At 42.8% G+C, this 15,469-nt stretch overlaps 1 protein-coding gene across 1 annotated transcript in view; it reads left to right on the forward strand.

The window, feature by feature from the left end:
- Window positions 1-15,469, forward strand: part of XRCC5 (X-ray repair cross complementing 5) — a 117,937-nt gene that overhangs the window by 89,904 nt on the left and 12,564 nt on the right. The window contains exon 17 of the mRNA XM_056111579.1: window positions 14,066-14,175. Coding sequence (XP_055967554.1) covers window positions 14,066-14,175 — 110 coding nt within the window. The remainder of the gene's footprint in view (window positions 1-14,065; window positions 14,176-15,469) is intronic.

The following is a 15,469-nucleotide window of genomic DNA, read 5'->3' on the forward strand; positions in this document are numbered from 1 at the left end:
ACTTCTAATTACTCTTTTGATGGACTATAAATGAAGTTAGAAAAATGCTGGAATACTAAATGTGTAGAATTAAAGGGTGGTTTGGATCTTAAACTAAGACTTGCCTTCAGCAAATCTGTTTTCTTTTGATAGACTTTCCTGAGGGCACTGAATGAAATTAAATAATTTCTAAGGTTCTTTTAAAGTATCTGAATAATAAACAGAGAGACGGAAGTAAACGGTGTTGGTGGAGGGGAAAAAAAAACTAAAAAAGAAATAAAAAGATCAGTGAAATAGAAGTATTCGAGTTTTACCGTCAGTAAATGCCAACCATGAAATATTTCTTTCCATTTAGAACTCACTAGAAATAGAAGCAGTTGTTTATTGTCTACTTATATATCATAGTCTCTTATATGTCTCCAGATGATTTAATTTCTTTTTAGGCTCATTAAAAAATAAGCACATGCTTATTGGGAAAAAAGTAATGTACTGGCACATAAAGTTAAAAAGTTTCCCTTTCAAACCTTCCTTAAGCAACTATATTCTCTGCCTTGTTTTCTTAGTGTCATTTCATAAGACTCTTTCAATGCTGCACATTGTAGCCAAGGTGATTAGTTGTTTTCAGGCCTGCTAAACTGGGTTTTGCATGCATAGGCCTTGTGTTTTAGGAGACTGCCCCCTCAAATCCCCAGGGTCCTGCAACTAGATCTATAAGGAGTCGAAAGCTTACAATAGACGGGACAGGGCCAGGACTGTGGCCCAGAAAACCAGAGGATATGCTTTGCATGCAGGAGGCTTGGGGTTCAGTACTTCGCCCCACCTGGGGCTTTGAGCATGAGCACCACTGGGTGGGCAGAAAAACAAAACAATGAGGGGGCAGCTTCATAAATGACAACAATGATGTTTGCATGTGTAAATTCAGGATGGCGTAAGATATGATACTCATCCAAGCACTCTCTCTCTCTCTCTCTCTCTCTCTCTCTCTCTCTCTCTCATTATTTGTGTATTTTCCCTTTCCATAAGAACTTTATTTGTCACTTCCTTTTCTGTAAAATTAACGCAAAGATAAAAGAATTCTAAACTGTACATTCATTACAGTTAATTGCCATTGTTACAGTGTATGGGCTTACGTTGACGGAATAGAAAAAAGACATCATCATATTATATATTTTAGACATAAAGTTTTTAGAGGAGAAAATCAGTGGGGCTCTGACCATTCACTCTTGCACTCAGCAAGTGTTTGTTGAGTGCTCGGTGCCAGTCCCAAGTACCAAGATAAACTGACTTATAACCACAGTATCCTCTCCGTTTTGAAAGTTAGAAGTCCAAAATCAAGGTGTCAGCAGGCTTGCTTACTCAGAATTTGTCCTCTGTTTCTCTCCTAGCTTTATTAACTCTGGAAAATTCTTGGTGTTTCTTGTCTTGTATTTGGTTGACTCCAGTCTCTTTCCATCTTCACATGGAGACACTGTATGTCTGTGTCCTTATCACCTCATCTTAACTCTTATCTGTATAGATCCTATTTTCAAAGAAGGCCTCATTCTGGGAAGAACATGAATTCAGACGAAACATTATTCAACTCATAACAGCACTGGGCAAAAAAATGAAAGTAGGATAATGGAGTAGTGAGTGCTGAGGTGAGATGGTCTTGTGATTTTATGTAGAAGATGAGCAAAGGCCAGATTAGCTTTTTTTTTTTTTTGTTTTGGGGCCACACCTAGCTGAATTCAGGGCTTACTCTTGACTCTCAGGAGTCACTCCTAGTGGGCTTGGAGACCACATGGGCTGCTGGGGATCGAACCTAGGTCAGCCATGTGCAAAGCAAGCACCCTACCTGCTGTACTGTCACTCTGGCCCCCCAGATTAGCTTTTTCAAGCATAAATTTGATAATAGCTCAGTTCTCTTTTTTTCAAGGGTGGGGTGAAGCAAGATAGTTTTTATTGAAACTTATTTAGAAAGATGTGAGGGGAGAGAAAGGGAGAAGTATACATTTAAGAGAGAACACTGTCATCTCCAGAGTGGAATTAGGCAAGCAAAGAAATGTAGAGACACACAAGCAAGAGGTGTGTTCAAGGGAAAAACACAGATCCCCTCAGTTCTTCTTACTTGCCCCCCAGGTCTTGAAAATCAGTTCTCCAACGGGCATGTCTTTCCACGGTCTGATCCCACCCTTACACGGTTCCCCTTTGTGAACTCTGCAGGCAAATCAAGCCACAGTTCTTGTGAAATTATCTTTCCTCTCTCTGCATGTTCCTCATGGTATTCCTTTCATAAAGAGTGAATATGTGTTCTTTTCTCCGCCCCATCCAAATCCTACTCTAAAGAGATGCAGTGAAGTCAGTATCTTTGGGTCTCAGTGCGTAAATAGTAGTTTTATAGTAGAATGACTTATTATTGAAGATACAACTGATAGTCAGAGGGATAGGTCACCGCCGTCGGAATTTATGTGAGCACTACTGGCTAATGGTAATGTCTGTTTCCATTGTTGACATTAACAAAACAGCATCCGGACATAGGAGTATGAATTCTGAGTTAGCAACAGAATGAGTATTCAGGTTCTTTGAATATATTTCTAAAATCAGGGAAACAATGAATGGAAGAATGAGAGAATCTTGGAAGTATCCAAGGAGAGGTACCTACTAAACAGAGGGCATTCTTCTTTTTCGGTTATCTGCACTTGTTTGTTCATTGCTGCACTCTTTACAATAGCCAGAATCTGGAAAAAACCTGAGTGCCTGAGAACAGATGACTGGTTAAAGAAACTTTGGTACATTTACACAATGGAGTACTATGTAGCTGTTAGAAAAGACGAAGTCACAAAATTTACATACAAGTGGTACTACATGGAAAGTATCATGTTAAGCGAAATGACTCAGAAAGAAAGGGATAGACATAGAAATATTGCATTCATCTGGGGAACATAAAGAAACAAAATAGGAGACTAACACCCAAGAATGGCGGAGATTAGTACCAGGAATTTTGCTCCATGGCTTGGAGGCCAGCCACACATGCTAGGGGAAAAGGCAGCCCAGATAGAGAAGGGAGCACCAAATAAAGGGTGTTGGGAGGATCCTCCCAGGATGGGAGAAGCATGCTGAAAGTAGACTATAGACCTTACATGATTGCCACTCAATGCCTCTTTTGCAAACCACAGCACCCAAAAGGAGAGAGAACAGAGGGGAATGCCCTGCCACAGAGGCAGGGTAGGATGGGGGGGATGGGGGGTGGGAGGGATACTGGGACCCGTGGTGGTGGGAAATGGGCACTGGTGGAGGGATGGATATTTGATCATTGTATAATTGAAACCCAAGCACAAAAATTTGTAAGTCTACAACTGTACCTCATGGTGTCTCACTAATAAAAAAATAAATAAATAAAATTACCATATAGAACAGTATTTCCCAAAATAGGTGATGGGGGCAGTAGTAGCCTTGGATGCTTTTAGTTGGGGGTCAGGGTCAAGGGGCTTTCTGATTCTTCTCTTAAAGAATGTCTGTTTCCAGAGGGTGCTGAATGGTTCTCTCTCTCTCTCTTTTTTTTTTCTGCAAAAGAACTTATATGCTCGGCCAAATTAGGTTTGGGAATCTCCGCTTCACAAAGTGGTTATTTAAAAATCTCTGAGACTTGATCTACCTATTTAAGAATCACTCTAGTCCTTGAGGCATCCTGGATCAGTGTGCTGCCTTCTCTATCTCCCTCATCTGCAGAACCACACTCAACTGGATGCTGCCCGCTTGCCTCCGAAGTGGGGCACAGTACTCAATCGCTCCCTGCATCTCTTCAACTGAATGCATGAATTTCAATTCCCTTTCAATTACCGACTTTTAATTGGATCCCGGTGCCAGATTGGCCTCCTGTTCTCCGGACTGTTTCTCCGCCGTGTGCACTATTACTGGGGCTCCTGGCTTCCTCCTGCTTCTGCCCCGCATTAGTCCGATGACGTCCTCTCAGATAAGACGCTAGACATACATACTGTTAAATTGCTGCAGGGTCCAGCTCCTCCGTCCTGCACGCGGCCTCCCTCCTGCTGCCCATGTGGAATGGGATCAGTTCTAGATGGGAAGGGTCTTAACTTTTTCTGTCTCGCGTTGATTTTGTGCTCCATGTTTTAGAATTGGGGGACCTTTGGAAATGACAACGAGCCTTTTTTTTTCTCTCTCTCTCTGCCCTGTTCGTTTCTTAGCACTACCCCCAACATACACTTCTAGGCATCTGACAGAAACATTACCATTAATGAGCCAAAGAAATCACTTCCTCATTTGATGAGAGGCTCCGCCTTGAGTTTCTTATATTAGCATCGTGCCCCAGTTTTGTACTTTAAGTGCAATCCGTTATGGAATCGGGGGAATTCGTTACATGAAAGTAGATGTGCTTTGGTCTTTAGTTAACTTCTGTGTGCCCTATAAATATTTATTGATAACCTTCAGGCTTTTATAACTTTCAGGACACATTCAGTTGGGTCTTTAATGCTTAAATTGAATGTTTTTAATAATAACTTAAAGCTGTGAAATACCATGGCATTCCCCTATTGATGTGGATTTTTTTTTTTTTTTGGCAACTGTCTCAGGAACGTATCTGGTATTATACCAGATTTATTTAGGATAAAGAAATAGTATTTATTCTGGATTTTTTTTGGTTTGGTTTGGTTTTTTTCATGGGGATCTTGATGATGGGTGTTAGGGGGCACCCCCAACTGTGCTCAGGTCTTATTTCTGGCTCTGTGCTCAAGGATCAGTCCTGGCACAATTCAGGGAACCGTATGTGATGCCAGGGACTAAACTGAGGTCAGGTTGACTGCATAGTAGGCAAGCACTTTATTTATTTTTATTTTATTTTATTCATGTACTTTTTGCTTTTTGGGTCACACCCAGCGATGCTCAGGGTTTACTCCTGGCTCTGCACTCAGGAATCACTCCTGGCGGTGCTCGGGGGACCCTATGGGATGCTGGGAATTGAACCCAGGTCAACCGCGTGCAAGGCAAATGCCCTACCCGCTGGGTTATCGCTCCAGCCCTAGGCAAGCACTTTAATCCCTACATTTTCTCTCCAGCCCCAAGAAAAATTATTTGTACAAAATGAAAAGGCATGTTGTCATGTTCTCACATTAAGGGGCTAGCTGGACGCCATTTTTCTAGCTTCTCGTTAGCTCGCCCTGTCATTTGTTTTTCAGAGTGAGCTATGACCAAGAGACCGTCTATGTCATTCTTCCTGCAGCTAGAGTAGGGCTCGGAGTTCAAAGGAAAATGAATAGGAGCGCAACCTAGCAGTCTCGAGAAATGGAGTCTAACAAAGTCTTTGCATTTTCTCTGCTCCTTGTGCCTGGGGTTTTAATTTAACACATCAATGAAAAGGCAGCATTTGTGGGGGGGGACACGGGGAACACCCAGCAGGATTTACTTTTATTAGTGCAATTTGTAAGAAATTACTGCATTTAATGAGAAAATCGTTAAGCATGAAAAAAATGGGCTGTGACTGAACTTGTGGAGCTTAAATGGTAGGTTTTAATTGAGTTTTTTAGTTATTTAGTAAAAGAAAATAATAATAATGATAATAATAATATAATAATAATGTAGCACTGTAGCACTGTCCTCCCTTTGTTCATCTATTTGCTCGAGCGGGCCCAGTAACATTATGAGACTTGTTGTTACTGTGTTTGGCATATCGAATACGTCACAGGTAGCTTGCCAGGCTTTGCCATGCGGACGAGATACTCTCCGTAGCTTGCCGGGCTCTCTGAGGGGGCGGAGGAATCAAACTCGGGTTGGCCGTGTACAAGGCAAATGCCTTACCTACTGTGCTATCACTCCAGCCTAATAATAATAATAATAATAATAATAATAATAATAAAGCTTGCCCAAGATCAGTGTTGGTCAGCACTTCATAAGGCCTTAGTTCAATTTCCTGTGCCACCGGCCAAGCATAGTATTATAGCGGTATCATTCACCTCTTTCTCATTGTTACTGACACTGTCAGTTGTCCAAAGGACAGCTACTTCTGTCTACTAGATAAAGAAGTGGGGGTGGGGAGGACAAAATCAAAGGAGCAGTTTCCAGGAGTGGGGTGGACCAACCGTCATGGGACACAATCACAATCAATCACAAATCATCCTGTTATTCGTCGATTGCCTCGAGCAGGCCCCAGTAACATCTCCTTCATCCTAGCCCTGAGATTATATTCAAGGCTCTTTAGGAGAATGAGACCCATCATTGTTACTGGTATTTGGCATATTGGGTACGCCACGGGGAGTTTGCCAGATTCTGCCGTGTGGGCAGGCTACATTCGGTAGCCTGCCAGTTTGTCCAAAGTAGGAATGAGATAATAAGATGTCATAATAAGATGTCCAGTTCCTGGAGCTGGTTTTTATAGTCTCTGGGTCTTGGCCGTTGATGGGATTACACGGCGCCAGGGGGCCAGTTGGTGGGTGTGACCCCCGCCGACTGGAATTTGGAGGATCTGGGTGGAGGATGCTCGGCCCAAATCCGAGTAGGCTTGGAGATCTCGGCCCCGGAACCCGCATGACTTTGTCCCTCTGCCAGTACCTTCATGTGTGCGGAGAGTGGTCTCAGCATGGTGGTGGCTGGTCCTGGAGGTCTTTGGCTGCCGGAGCCCTGGTCGGGGCGGGGAGGAAAGCTCAACCCGCTCCCCTCCAAGGCGTCCCGGCGAGCGAGGACAGTCAGGCGCGGGGGCAGGAGACTGCCGTGTAATCACATCAACGGCCAAGACTCAGAGACTATAAAAACCAGCTCCCGGAAGAGAACAGTGCAGTCTCCTGCCCCCGCGCCTGACTGTCCTCGCTCGCCGGGACCCCTTGGAGGGGAGCGGGTTGAGCTTTCCTCCCCACCCCGACCAGGGCTCCGGCAGCCAAAGACCTCCAGGACCAGCCACCACCATGCTGAGACCACTCTCCGCACACATGAAGGTACTGGCAGAGGGACAAAGTCATGCGGGTTCCGGGGCCGAGATCTCCAAGCCTACTTGGATTTGGGCCGAGCATCCTCCACCCAGATCCTCCAAATTCCAGTAGGCGGGGGTCACACCCACCAACTGGCCCCCTGGCGCCGTGTAATCCCATCAACGGCCAAGACTCAGAGACTATCAAAACCAGCATGGGACACAGAGCTGGGCCAAACTTGACTTCACGGGGCCCAGCTGCTTACACAAGGCAACATTTGCACGTCCTTTTCTTTCCTAGTTGTCTGTTTTGTTGCTGTCCGGCCATTACTTTTTTTTCCTAGTGAGAATATTTGATTAATGACCACAGGACTGAAGTCCAGCCTACCAGAACTAGGAGCACAAACATGAATGTAATTTTTCCCCTGGAATCTCAGCTCCAGGCTCTTTAAGGAAGCAGAGGCAGGAAGGGTATTTAAAGAAGTATGTCAATGCATACACCTTTTGTCCTTAAGGGAAAAATAAGAAGGATGCTTTCTTTGGTACTTAAACTTCCAGAACTCCGTTTGACCTCCAGCAGAACAGAAAAAGAGGGGAGGGACTCCGTTACTTTCGGGATCCTCTGTTTTATCATCATGACCCACACAACTGTTTCAGTTGTTCACAAATATTAATCCCGAAGGAAAGGGAAATGTCTGTGGCTGCAAAGATATTTCAAGTAGAAAAGAAAATCAAATCTTTTACATAATTCTATTTTTGTATATATACAATTTTTAAAAATTTTAATGACTTGAAGCTTTAAATATATATCCTCGTGAACATTTCTCTAACTTTTAATTGAATTTCCTGTACCCTTCCTCACCAGAAAAGGGAAATATAACACCTCTGCAATCTGTCTTCCCTTTGCTAAAGAATCCCTGTTAATTTTTTATCTCATTGAACTGACTGGTTTATGTGGGTGCATAATTACAGGCTAACTCATGTGGTTCTTAGATCAATCCCTTCCTCTGCTTGCACCAGACCCTGGGTGAAGTTAGAGGCCTGGGGCAGAATTTTCCCCTGCAGGTTACATCGTCCAGGCATCCATGTGTACTGGACTTCATGGGTTCAACAAATGGGAGACTGGGAAGTTGCAGGAAGTGAGGAGAGAGAGGCCAGGGGATTTTCTCTTTCTATTGTTATAGACTAGGCACCCCGAAAGTGCTCCCCCAAGTCAGAGTCTTATCTCAAATCAAAGAGCCTTTATTAGCTGGCCAAGGACTGTTCTTTCAAGCCCAGCCTGGATGAGAGAGGCAAGGTGTAAAAAGCAAAAAGCAAAGGTTTTTTAAAAGCCCAAACCACTTTCTTGGAATTTCACTAAGCAAGCAAATTTACAGAAACCAAACGAAGCAGTTAGCCAAACAATCCACTTTTAATATAGAAATTAAAAATAAAGCAAGCAATTGTTAAACCAAAACCAAAAGTAAAGTAGGCAATAGTTAAACAGTAACTAAACATAAAGCAATCTGTAAAATTGTCAATCTATAAACTATTCAAACTACTAATAAAGTAGTCAGATAATCAATAAAGTAGTCAAACAGTCGATTGATGCAGGAACTGAAAATGGTTACACTCTGCTGGTCCACTCCCATCTCGTGTCCTGTTTAAAGAACCAAGTGAATACACAGTCCTGGGTGTTTAAGCCAAGAGTAAAGCAGTTTGTTTCTTTCTCAAGGGATGGGGTCAGTCTTTCCCTTGAACAACATCTTCCATTCTAAATAACTTCTCCTGCCACAGAACTGGTCCTGAGCACCTTCCTTTATGCACACTACCAAATATGTCCTGAGGACTTCTGGCTATTCCTAATCTCTGGGTTGCAAGACCTTCTGGCTTTGCAACTCTCTATCACCTATGTAACTGTGACCTGAGTTGAAAAGTCTGTGTTAAATATTCACTACTTTCTATTCATCTGGTCTGACCGTGCCATATATATATATATATATATATATATACATATGTATATATACATATGTATATATTTATATACATATGTGTGTGTGTGTGTGTATATATATATATGTACTGTTTCCTCTGAAAATGGTGAATTTCTATCCTAGAGGTATAAGGAAGAATATTTGTGATCCATTTCTGTTTCGGTTGCCTATATAAAAACATTCTTCCTAAGTAAAGGTTTCTTGTAAATTTCTAAAGACAGTGATTCTACGTAACATGTGGATTTGGCTGGTGGTAAGACTGGAGATTTTGCTTAAAGAGTTTCATTTGCTGCTGTGACTACTCCTTTTTTCTCACTTGACCTGACCATATGTTGATTTAGGTACTTGATTTTTATTACCACTTTGCAGTCTGGTTTGATACATAAAAATGGTATCATTGTCATGACTATGTAAATCTATTGTTTGAATTTTACTGCTGACACCTACAAAATGTGCACCTCTTTAACAAACAAAATTCACAAGTCGCCTTGAGATAGTGAGAAAAATGATGCGGGGAAGCATTCTGAATACTGCCTGGATTCGGCAAAATTGTCTGAGAGGGCCTTATGATCCTTCATGTATTATATGTGACGGGCAAGTGGCCTGCTGCTTTTCTAGCTGTTTCACAGAGAGGGGGAAAGACTCACAATGAAATGCTTCCTTCCATTTTGTTGGAAACAGCTGCTCAGGGAGGTAGAGTCAGTGTAAGCCAGAGGCTGACAGTCATGTAACCCCACACGTCTGGTTTTGTCACTGCATAGCGTGAAGGGCGATGGTCCATTTTGTAGGACTTGGGACGGTCCTAATGTTTTCTCCAGAGAGGAAAATACATACATCTCAAATTGGAAAGAAAACACTGCCCTTTTCCTCTTATATTGCACTTCTGAATTTCGATAATGGTTTTTGTGTTTTCTTTTTTCTTTTTTTTTTTAAATTGACTCTTCCCCTGCCCCGCCCCTGGCAAAACCCCTCACCCCCAGCCCTTCCACTTCTTGGTTATTGTTACTATTATTATGTGGTGCGGGGGGTCACAGACAAAAGCTTCATTTTGGTGCTCACACGCACGTGGTGGTGGTTATAGTGTGCCAGGAGTTGTACCATTCTGGTGTTGCGGGCATGGCACTCGGTATTGGGGGAGAGAGCAGTGCTAGGATTTAGCCTCACCGGTGCAAAGCAGGCCCCTGGCCACAGGGCTTGTGGACCCTGGCTAAGGTAAGGTAAAGGTAAAGGTCCTCCCGTTGATCGTCGATTTGCTCGAGCGGGCCCAGTAACATCTCCATTGGAGACTTTGTTGTTACTGTGTCTGGCATATCGAATACGCTCGGTAGCTTGCCGGGCTCTCCGAGAGGGGCGGAGGAATCGAACTCGGGTCGGCCATGTTGGCCGCTTTTAAGGCGAACGCCCTACCCGCTGTGCTATCGCTCCAGCCCCGTGGCTAGCATTTTTAATGTGAACTAAAGTAGTACCCGACTGAGACTAATTTTGGGTATCAACAACTGAATAGGGTTAAGGGAACATGCTGCATGAATATGTATTCTTCATATTTCTAACCTCAGTGTCCAGAGCAGAGACTTTGCTTTTGAAGACTCTTTGAGATAAATGAAGGTCTCCGTGCCTTAGTATCCCAAGATGAAAGGCTCTTCCAGTTACCATTTTACCATTTTTTCTATTAGCTACTAATGAGTATTATTGAACCTCTGACTAATTCTGAAAAGCATTCTGGTGGATTATAATTGGGGTTGTGATTTACTGGGTATGAAGACTGACAGGCCATTCCTCAGCCCTGTAATTGATGTAGAAGCAGAGAAAGGTGCTGTGGTGATCATTTTCTTCGGGCAGCATCGGGAACAAGGGCAAATCACACGGTAGTCTTTCCAAAGGTGAATACTATTTTTGTCAACTGTTTCTTCATTTCATTTTTATTAAAAATGTCTGGGAAGTATGAGAAGTCACCACACTCTGGAAGGGAAATCTTCTGTCCATCCTTCAACTGATACTCTGTAGATTGCCGCATCCATCATCCATCACAGCTATTCACTGGTTATTAAATAGTTCATTAAAGGCAGTGAACCACAAGACAGTCCAGGAAGAGGAGGGACAGAATTCAGAATTATGGGCCACATACAGAGGCCATGTAACAAGTGATTCCTAGACAGAATCTAGGAATCTGCAAAATCAAAGAATCTGGTTCTTTGTGGTCACTGGACTTACAGGAAGTTTGGGTATCTAGTTGTATTTCTGAGTCCTCTGGAGCAAAGTCCAGAATATTCTGCCATAAATAAGATAAACAGACAGATACACGAGGACTTCATTTTTAACTTGAAACAGGGTCAAAGACCCCCCCCCCCTTCCTTTCTGATCTCCTCTTTTCCAGCTAGTTACTAAGACTGGACTGTTGGTTTTCACTTTTGCTTTGTCTTTTGCGACTAAGTTTCTCAGTAAGACGGCCTGCCCATGTGTGGTTAGGGGCAGATGGGGTGGGGGGGGGGGGGGAATTTTCGGTCAGGATGCAGTTTTTTTTTTTTTGCAAAGCTGAAAGCTTCATCTAGTCGCAGCATAGGTTCTCAGGCAGAAGGGCTCCCTAAAGGTTACTCCTTAGTCCTTTGCACTTTCTGTATTTTTTTTCTCGCAGTCTTTAGGTAATAGTTTGGACTCCATGGAGAATTCTCCTATTTAATTTCTTCTGGTAGTATCTGTGATATCACAGCCTGCTGGTTCTCTGCCCTTCCAAGCCTTCTTAGCCTCTTTCATCAGTTCCTTTTCCTCTTTTAGAACTCTAAAGATCGTTCCATACAGGCTTGCCCTTCAAGCCCTTCCCCCCTCCATGGACTCCATGTAGTAAGCCTTTCACCATTTTTAAGCATACCCTGTACTTTTCTGCATCTACTTATACTTTTTGCTTCCCGTGTTTTCTGCTGTACAATGGCCAAATTCTATTTTTCATCGCCTGGCTTAACAACCTTGCTAAACTCATGAAAATTTTCCCATAAGCACCAATTTTTTTTAACGTTTCAGTCAGTTATTTCTCTACAACTCATGCCCTTTTCCCATTTACCTTCCATTATTTATGCATGCCTTATTAGACTTGAGTCGCCTTAAAAGCAAAGATCTTATCTTCAACTGAATTATATGTCTTGCAAAATATATTGTAGCATATTATGTGTCTCAATTATGCAGTAAATTCAGACGAGGATAAATTTATGAAAATAATCACTAAAGCAGAGAGAGAGAGACATTTAGCTTGCTGTGATCTCTTACTCTCATTTCAGAAGAAATGAGAAATTTGGAATCTCGGAGATGAACAGCCTTTGGTCTTGTAAAGGCTTTTATTTGTGCCTCAATATATAACTCCGAATGGACTTTATATCAGACTGATATAAACAGAGCTTGGCTTTCTCTGGGATAGTGAGTAGTATAGGGAATATCAAGCATTTTTGTTACTTTATCTGTCCTGGTTCAACAATGGAGATAGATTCTTGTGCTTCTTGATAATGTGCAGTTCTGCCTACTCATCAGGATTCTCTTTTTCACTGTGTTTAAAAACATACATCTGCACCTTATTGATATTTTTTTGAATTACACTCAGTTGTTCTTTCACGGCTGCGAAACAGCTTGGTAAAGATATATGGAATTGCAGGGACACAGCTCTTTAATCTTTCCATTTTAAATATAATAGAGATCATACACTAGTCAGTAGAAGAGATGAAAGGGTCACTGGGAATATTTTTCTCTTGCTGTGAAACTGTTGTATTGGAAAACACTTTGTCTAGGTTTTCAGTTCTTTTCACAGGGTACCTTAGGCAATAAATTGATAGCACTGAATTTCGTGTTTTTCCTAAGGCACTGAGCATTGCCCCAGAGCACCATGATTCAATTAGTGGCCTTGAGCCTTACAGGTGAGTTTGAAAGGAGTTTTCATTAGTATTGTGCACACATGCATTCAGAACTATTAGGAAGTCCAGGCGGTGAATATGGCCCATGTGCAGTCTTAGAATTCGTGGTCATCCAGCACACATTGTTGAATCGGTTAAGGTAGTTTCAGGGACAAGCAGAAGGGTACCCGTCAGTGGACATGTTCACCTCTCCTGGATTTACTTTACATAGATCGGAAGGGTTCGTGTTTGATCTGCTTGTTAACTCAGTTAATAAGATACACAGACAGATACACGAGGACTTCATTTTTAACTTGAATCAGGGTCAAAGACCCCCTCCCACACCCCCCACCTTCCTTTCTGATCTCTTCTTTTCCATCTAGTTACTACTAAGCATGAATTGTCGGTTTCGGCTTTCGCTTTGTCTTTTCTGAATAACTTTCTCAGTAAGATGGCCGACAGATCCTGATGTATGTTTCAGTTCTTCCTGTGCTGTTTTTCACCCTGAAGAGCTGTGTGTGCACTTCTGAAGCATCCTCAAGTTGCATCCCTCCTTGAAAATGATATGATTGTATTTCCTCTTTCTGTAGCACTTGACATATTGCAGCCTCTTGATTATTGTTTATTAAGTACCATAAGCTAAAGAGGCCTAAGTGGCTACACAAAACATTTGGGTCCAGCCAAGGACAAAAAGCTAAGTAGCAGTGGTTTCCCACTGTAAAGGAACGTAAGTCTAGGCCTGGTCTTTTCTTTGTAGAAGAACTGGGTATCTTTTACAACAAACACCGACTGGGACTGGTAGAAGATGGCTGTCTTCCGCTCTTTACTTTTCACTGCCAGGAACTATTGGGCACTTATCCAAGGTGGAACCTGGGGAGTGAGGAGAGTATATTTTCTACCAGGAACTGCAGTTCTGAATTACCCAAATAGCCCCTGAATCCTGAGGTGAAAATTAAAAAAAAAAGCATCACCAACAGATTTTTAGAACTAGCAACTTTGTATTTGTTTGAAATCCCAAAAGGAACATTTAGGTTTAATTCTTAGCACTTGTGAAATTAAATTTTAGCTCTGGGTAAATATCAACAGGGGTGATAGAAATTAGATTTTAGTTCTTGGTAAATATCAGTAAGAATGACCCAAACATCTCAAATGGAGACCTTGGGGATCAGCATCGTGCACCTCATCTCCCCTCCCCAGCCAGCCCTCTGAAAAGAAGTATGGCTCCGTGCCCATGACAGTGAGACACCCCCCCACCCAGCCCCGAAGTGCATATTTGCAGGTGCACGCAGAGGCAGGCACTCCTGCAAGCATCATTCCCATTGAGGAAAACTCACTGTCTTCTGTTCTAGTGAGTCAACAGCTGATAAATCACATTGAACAGTTTTTGGATACGAACGAAACAGCCTATTTTATGAAGAGCATGGATTGCATCAAAGCCTTCCGGAAAGAAGCCATTCAGGTAAATACAGAGCAGCCGGTCTCTCCTTCCTGAGCAGTTGGCCAGAAGCTCCCTCGCCCCACCTCACCCCACCCCCAAACCCTCCCAAATCGTTTCACTATAAATAGCAACGTATGATGAGCAGAGGGTAGAGGACTAGTTCATTTTCCATTCTGTGTCATTTCTGGAAGGAGAAGTAAGAGCACGGGAATGTGAAGTATTTTATCCCTGTTTTTTTCTTTTTTTATTAGTGAAACACCATGAGGTACAGTTATAGGCTTACAAATTTTGTGCTTGGGTTTCAGTTATACAATGATCAAGTGCCCATCCCTCCACCAGTGCCCGTCATCCATCACCACGGGTCCCAGCATCTCCTCCCACCCCTCATCCCTCCACCCCCGTTTATCCCTGTTTTTATTGATACTATAGCCCCTATACATGATGCCGATAGGGAGAGCCAGGGGAATTTTCATTGTAACATCTGTTGGCTCAGTCATTGTATAGGATGGGCTATTGCTTAGAAGGGTTAGCTTTTTGGGTCAGACCTGGTGATACTCAGGGGTTACTTCTGGCTCTGCAATCAGGAATTACTCCCTGTGGTGCTCAAGGGACCATATGGGATGCTTGGGATCGAACTCTGGTCAGCTGCATTCTGGGCAAATGTACTCCCCACTGTCCTCTCATTCTGGGCCCAGAATGGGCTATTCTGAAGGAAACCAATGACTGAATGAACAAATGATTTTTGCATGGGGAGGAGAGGAGGCCACGTTCTGCTGTGCTCCTGGCTTATTTGTAGCTCTGTGCTCAGGAATCACTCCTGGTGACCCCCATATGTAGTTCCTACTTACGGTTCCTACCCCATAAGCTTCCTACCCACTGTATTATCTCTCTGGCCCCCCAGTTAAATTTTGAATAGCTTATGTACTTAAAAAAAAGTAGTAATAAAAGTGTTAAAATTAGAATAAAGTAAACAAGTCAAAAATAAATGACCAAAAGGCTCTGTAAATAACGCAGAATTTTTGGCAAGAAGAGTCAATATGAGATGAAGGCTGACTCAGAGATAGAGAGATTTGATTAAGTGGAAAAGATAGTAAAAGAGCCAGAAGGATAGTACAAGCACTAGAGCACTTGCCTTGCATGCAGCTTACCCCAGTTCAATCCTGGGTGTCACATATGGTCTCTGGAGCACCACCAGGAGTGATGCCTGAGTACAGAGGCAGGGGTAAACTCTGAGCACCACTAGATGTGACTCCCAAGTCAGAAAAACAAAAAAGAAAAGGTAGTGAATAATACAGTGCTTTACAACACTGCCCCA

Source organism: Sorex fumeus, unplaced genomic scaffold (assembly GCF_029834395.1).
Source record: "Sorex fumeus unplaced genomic scaffold, SorFum_2.1 ptg000014l, whole genome shotgun sequence".
Taxonomy (NCBI): domain Eukaryota; kingdom Metazoa; phylum Chordata; class Mammalia; order Eulipotyphla; family Soricidae; genus Sorex; species Sorex fumeus.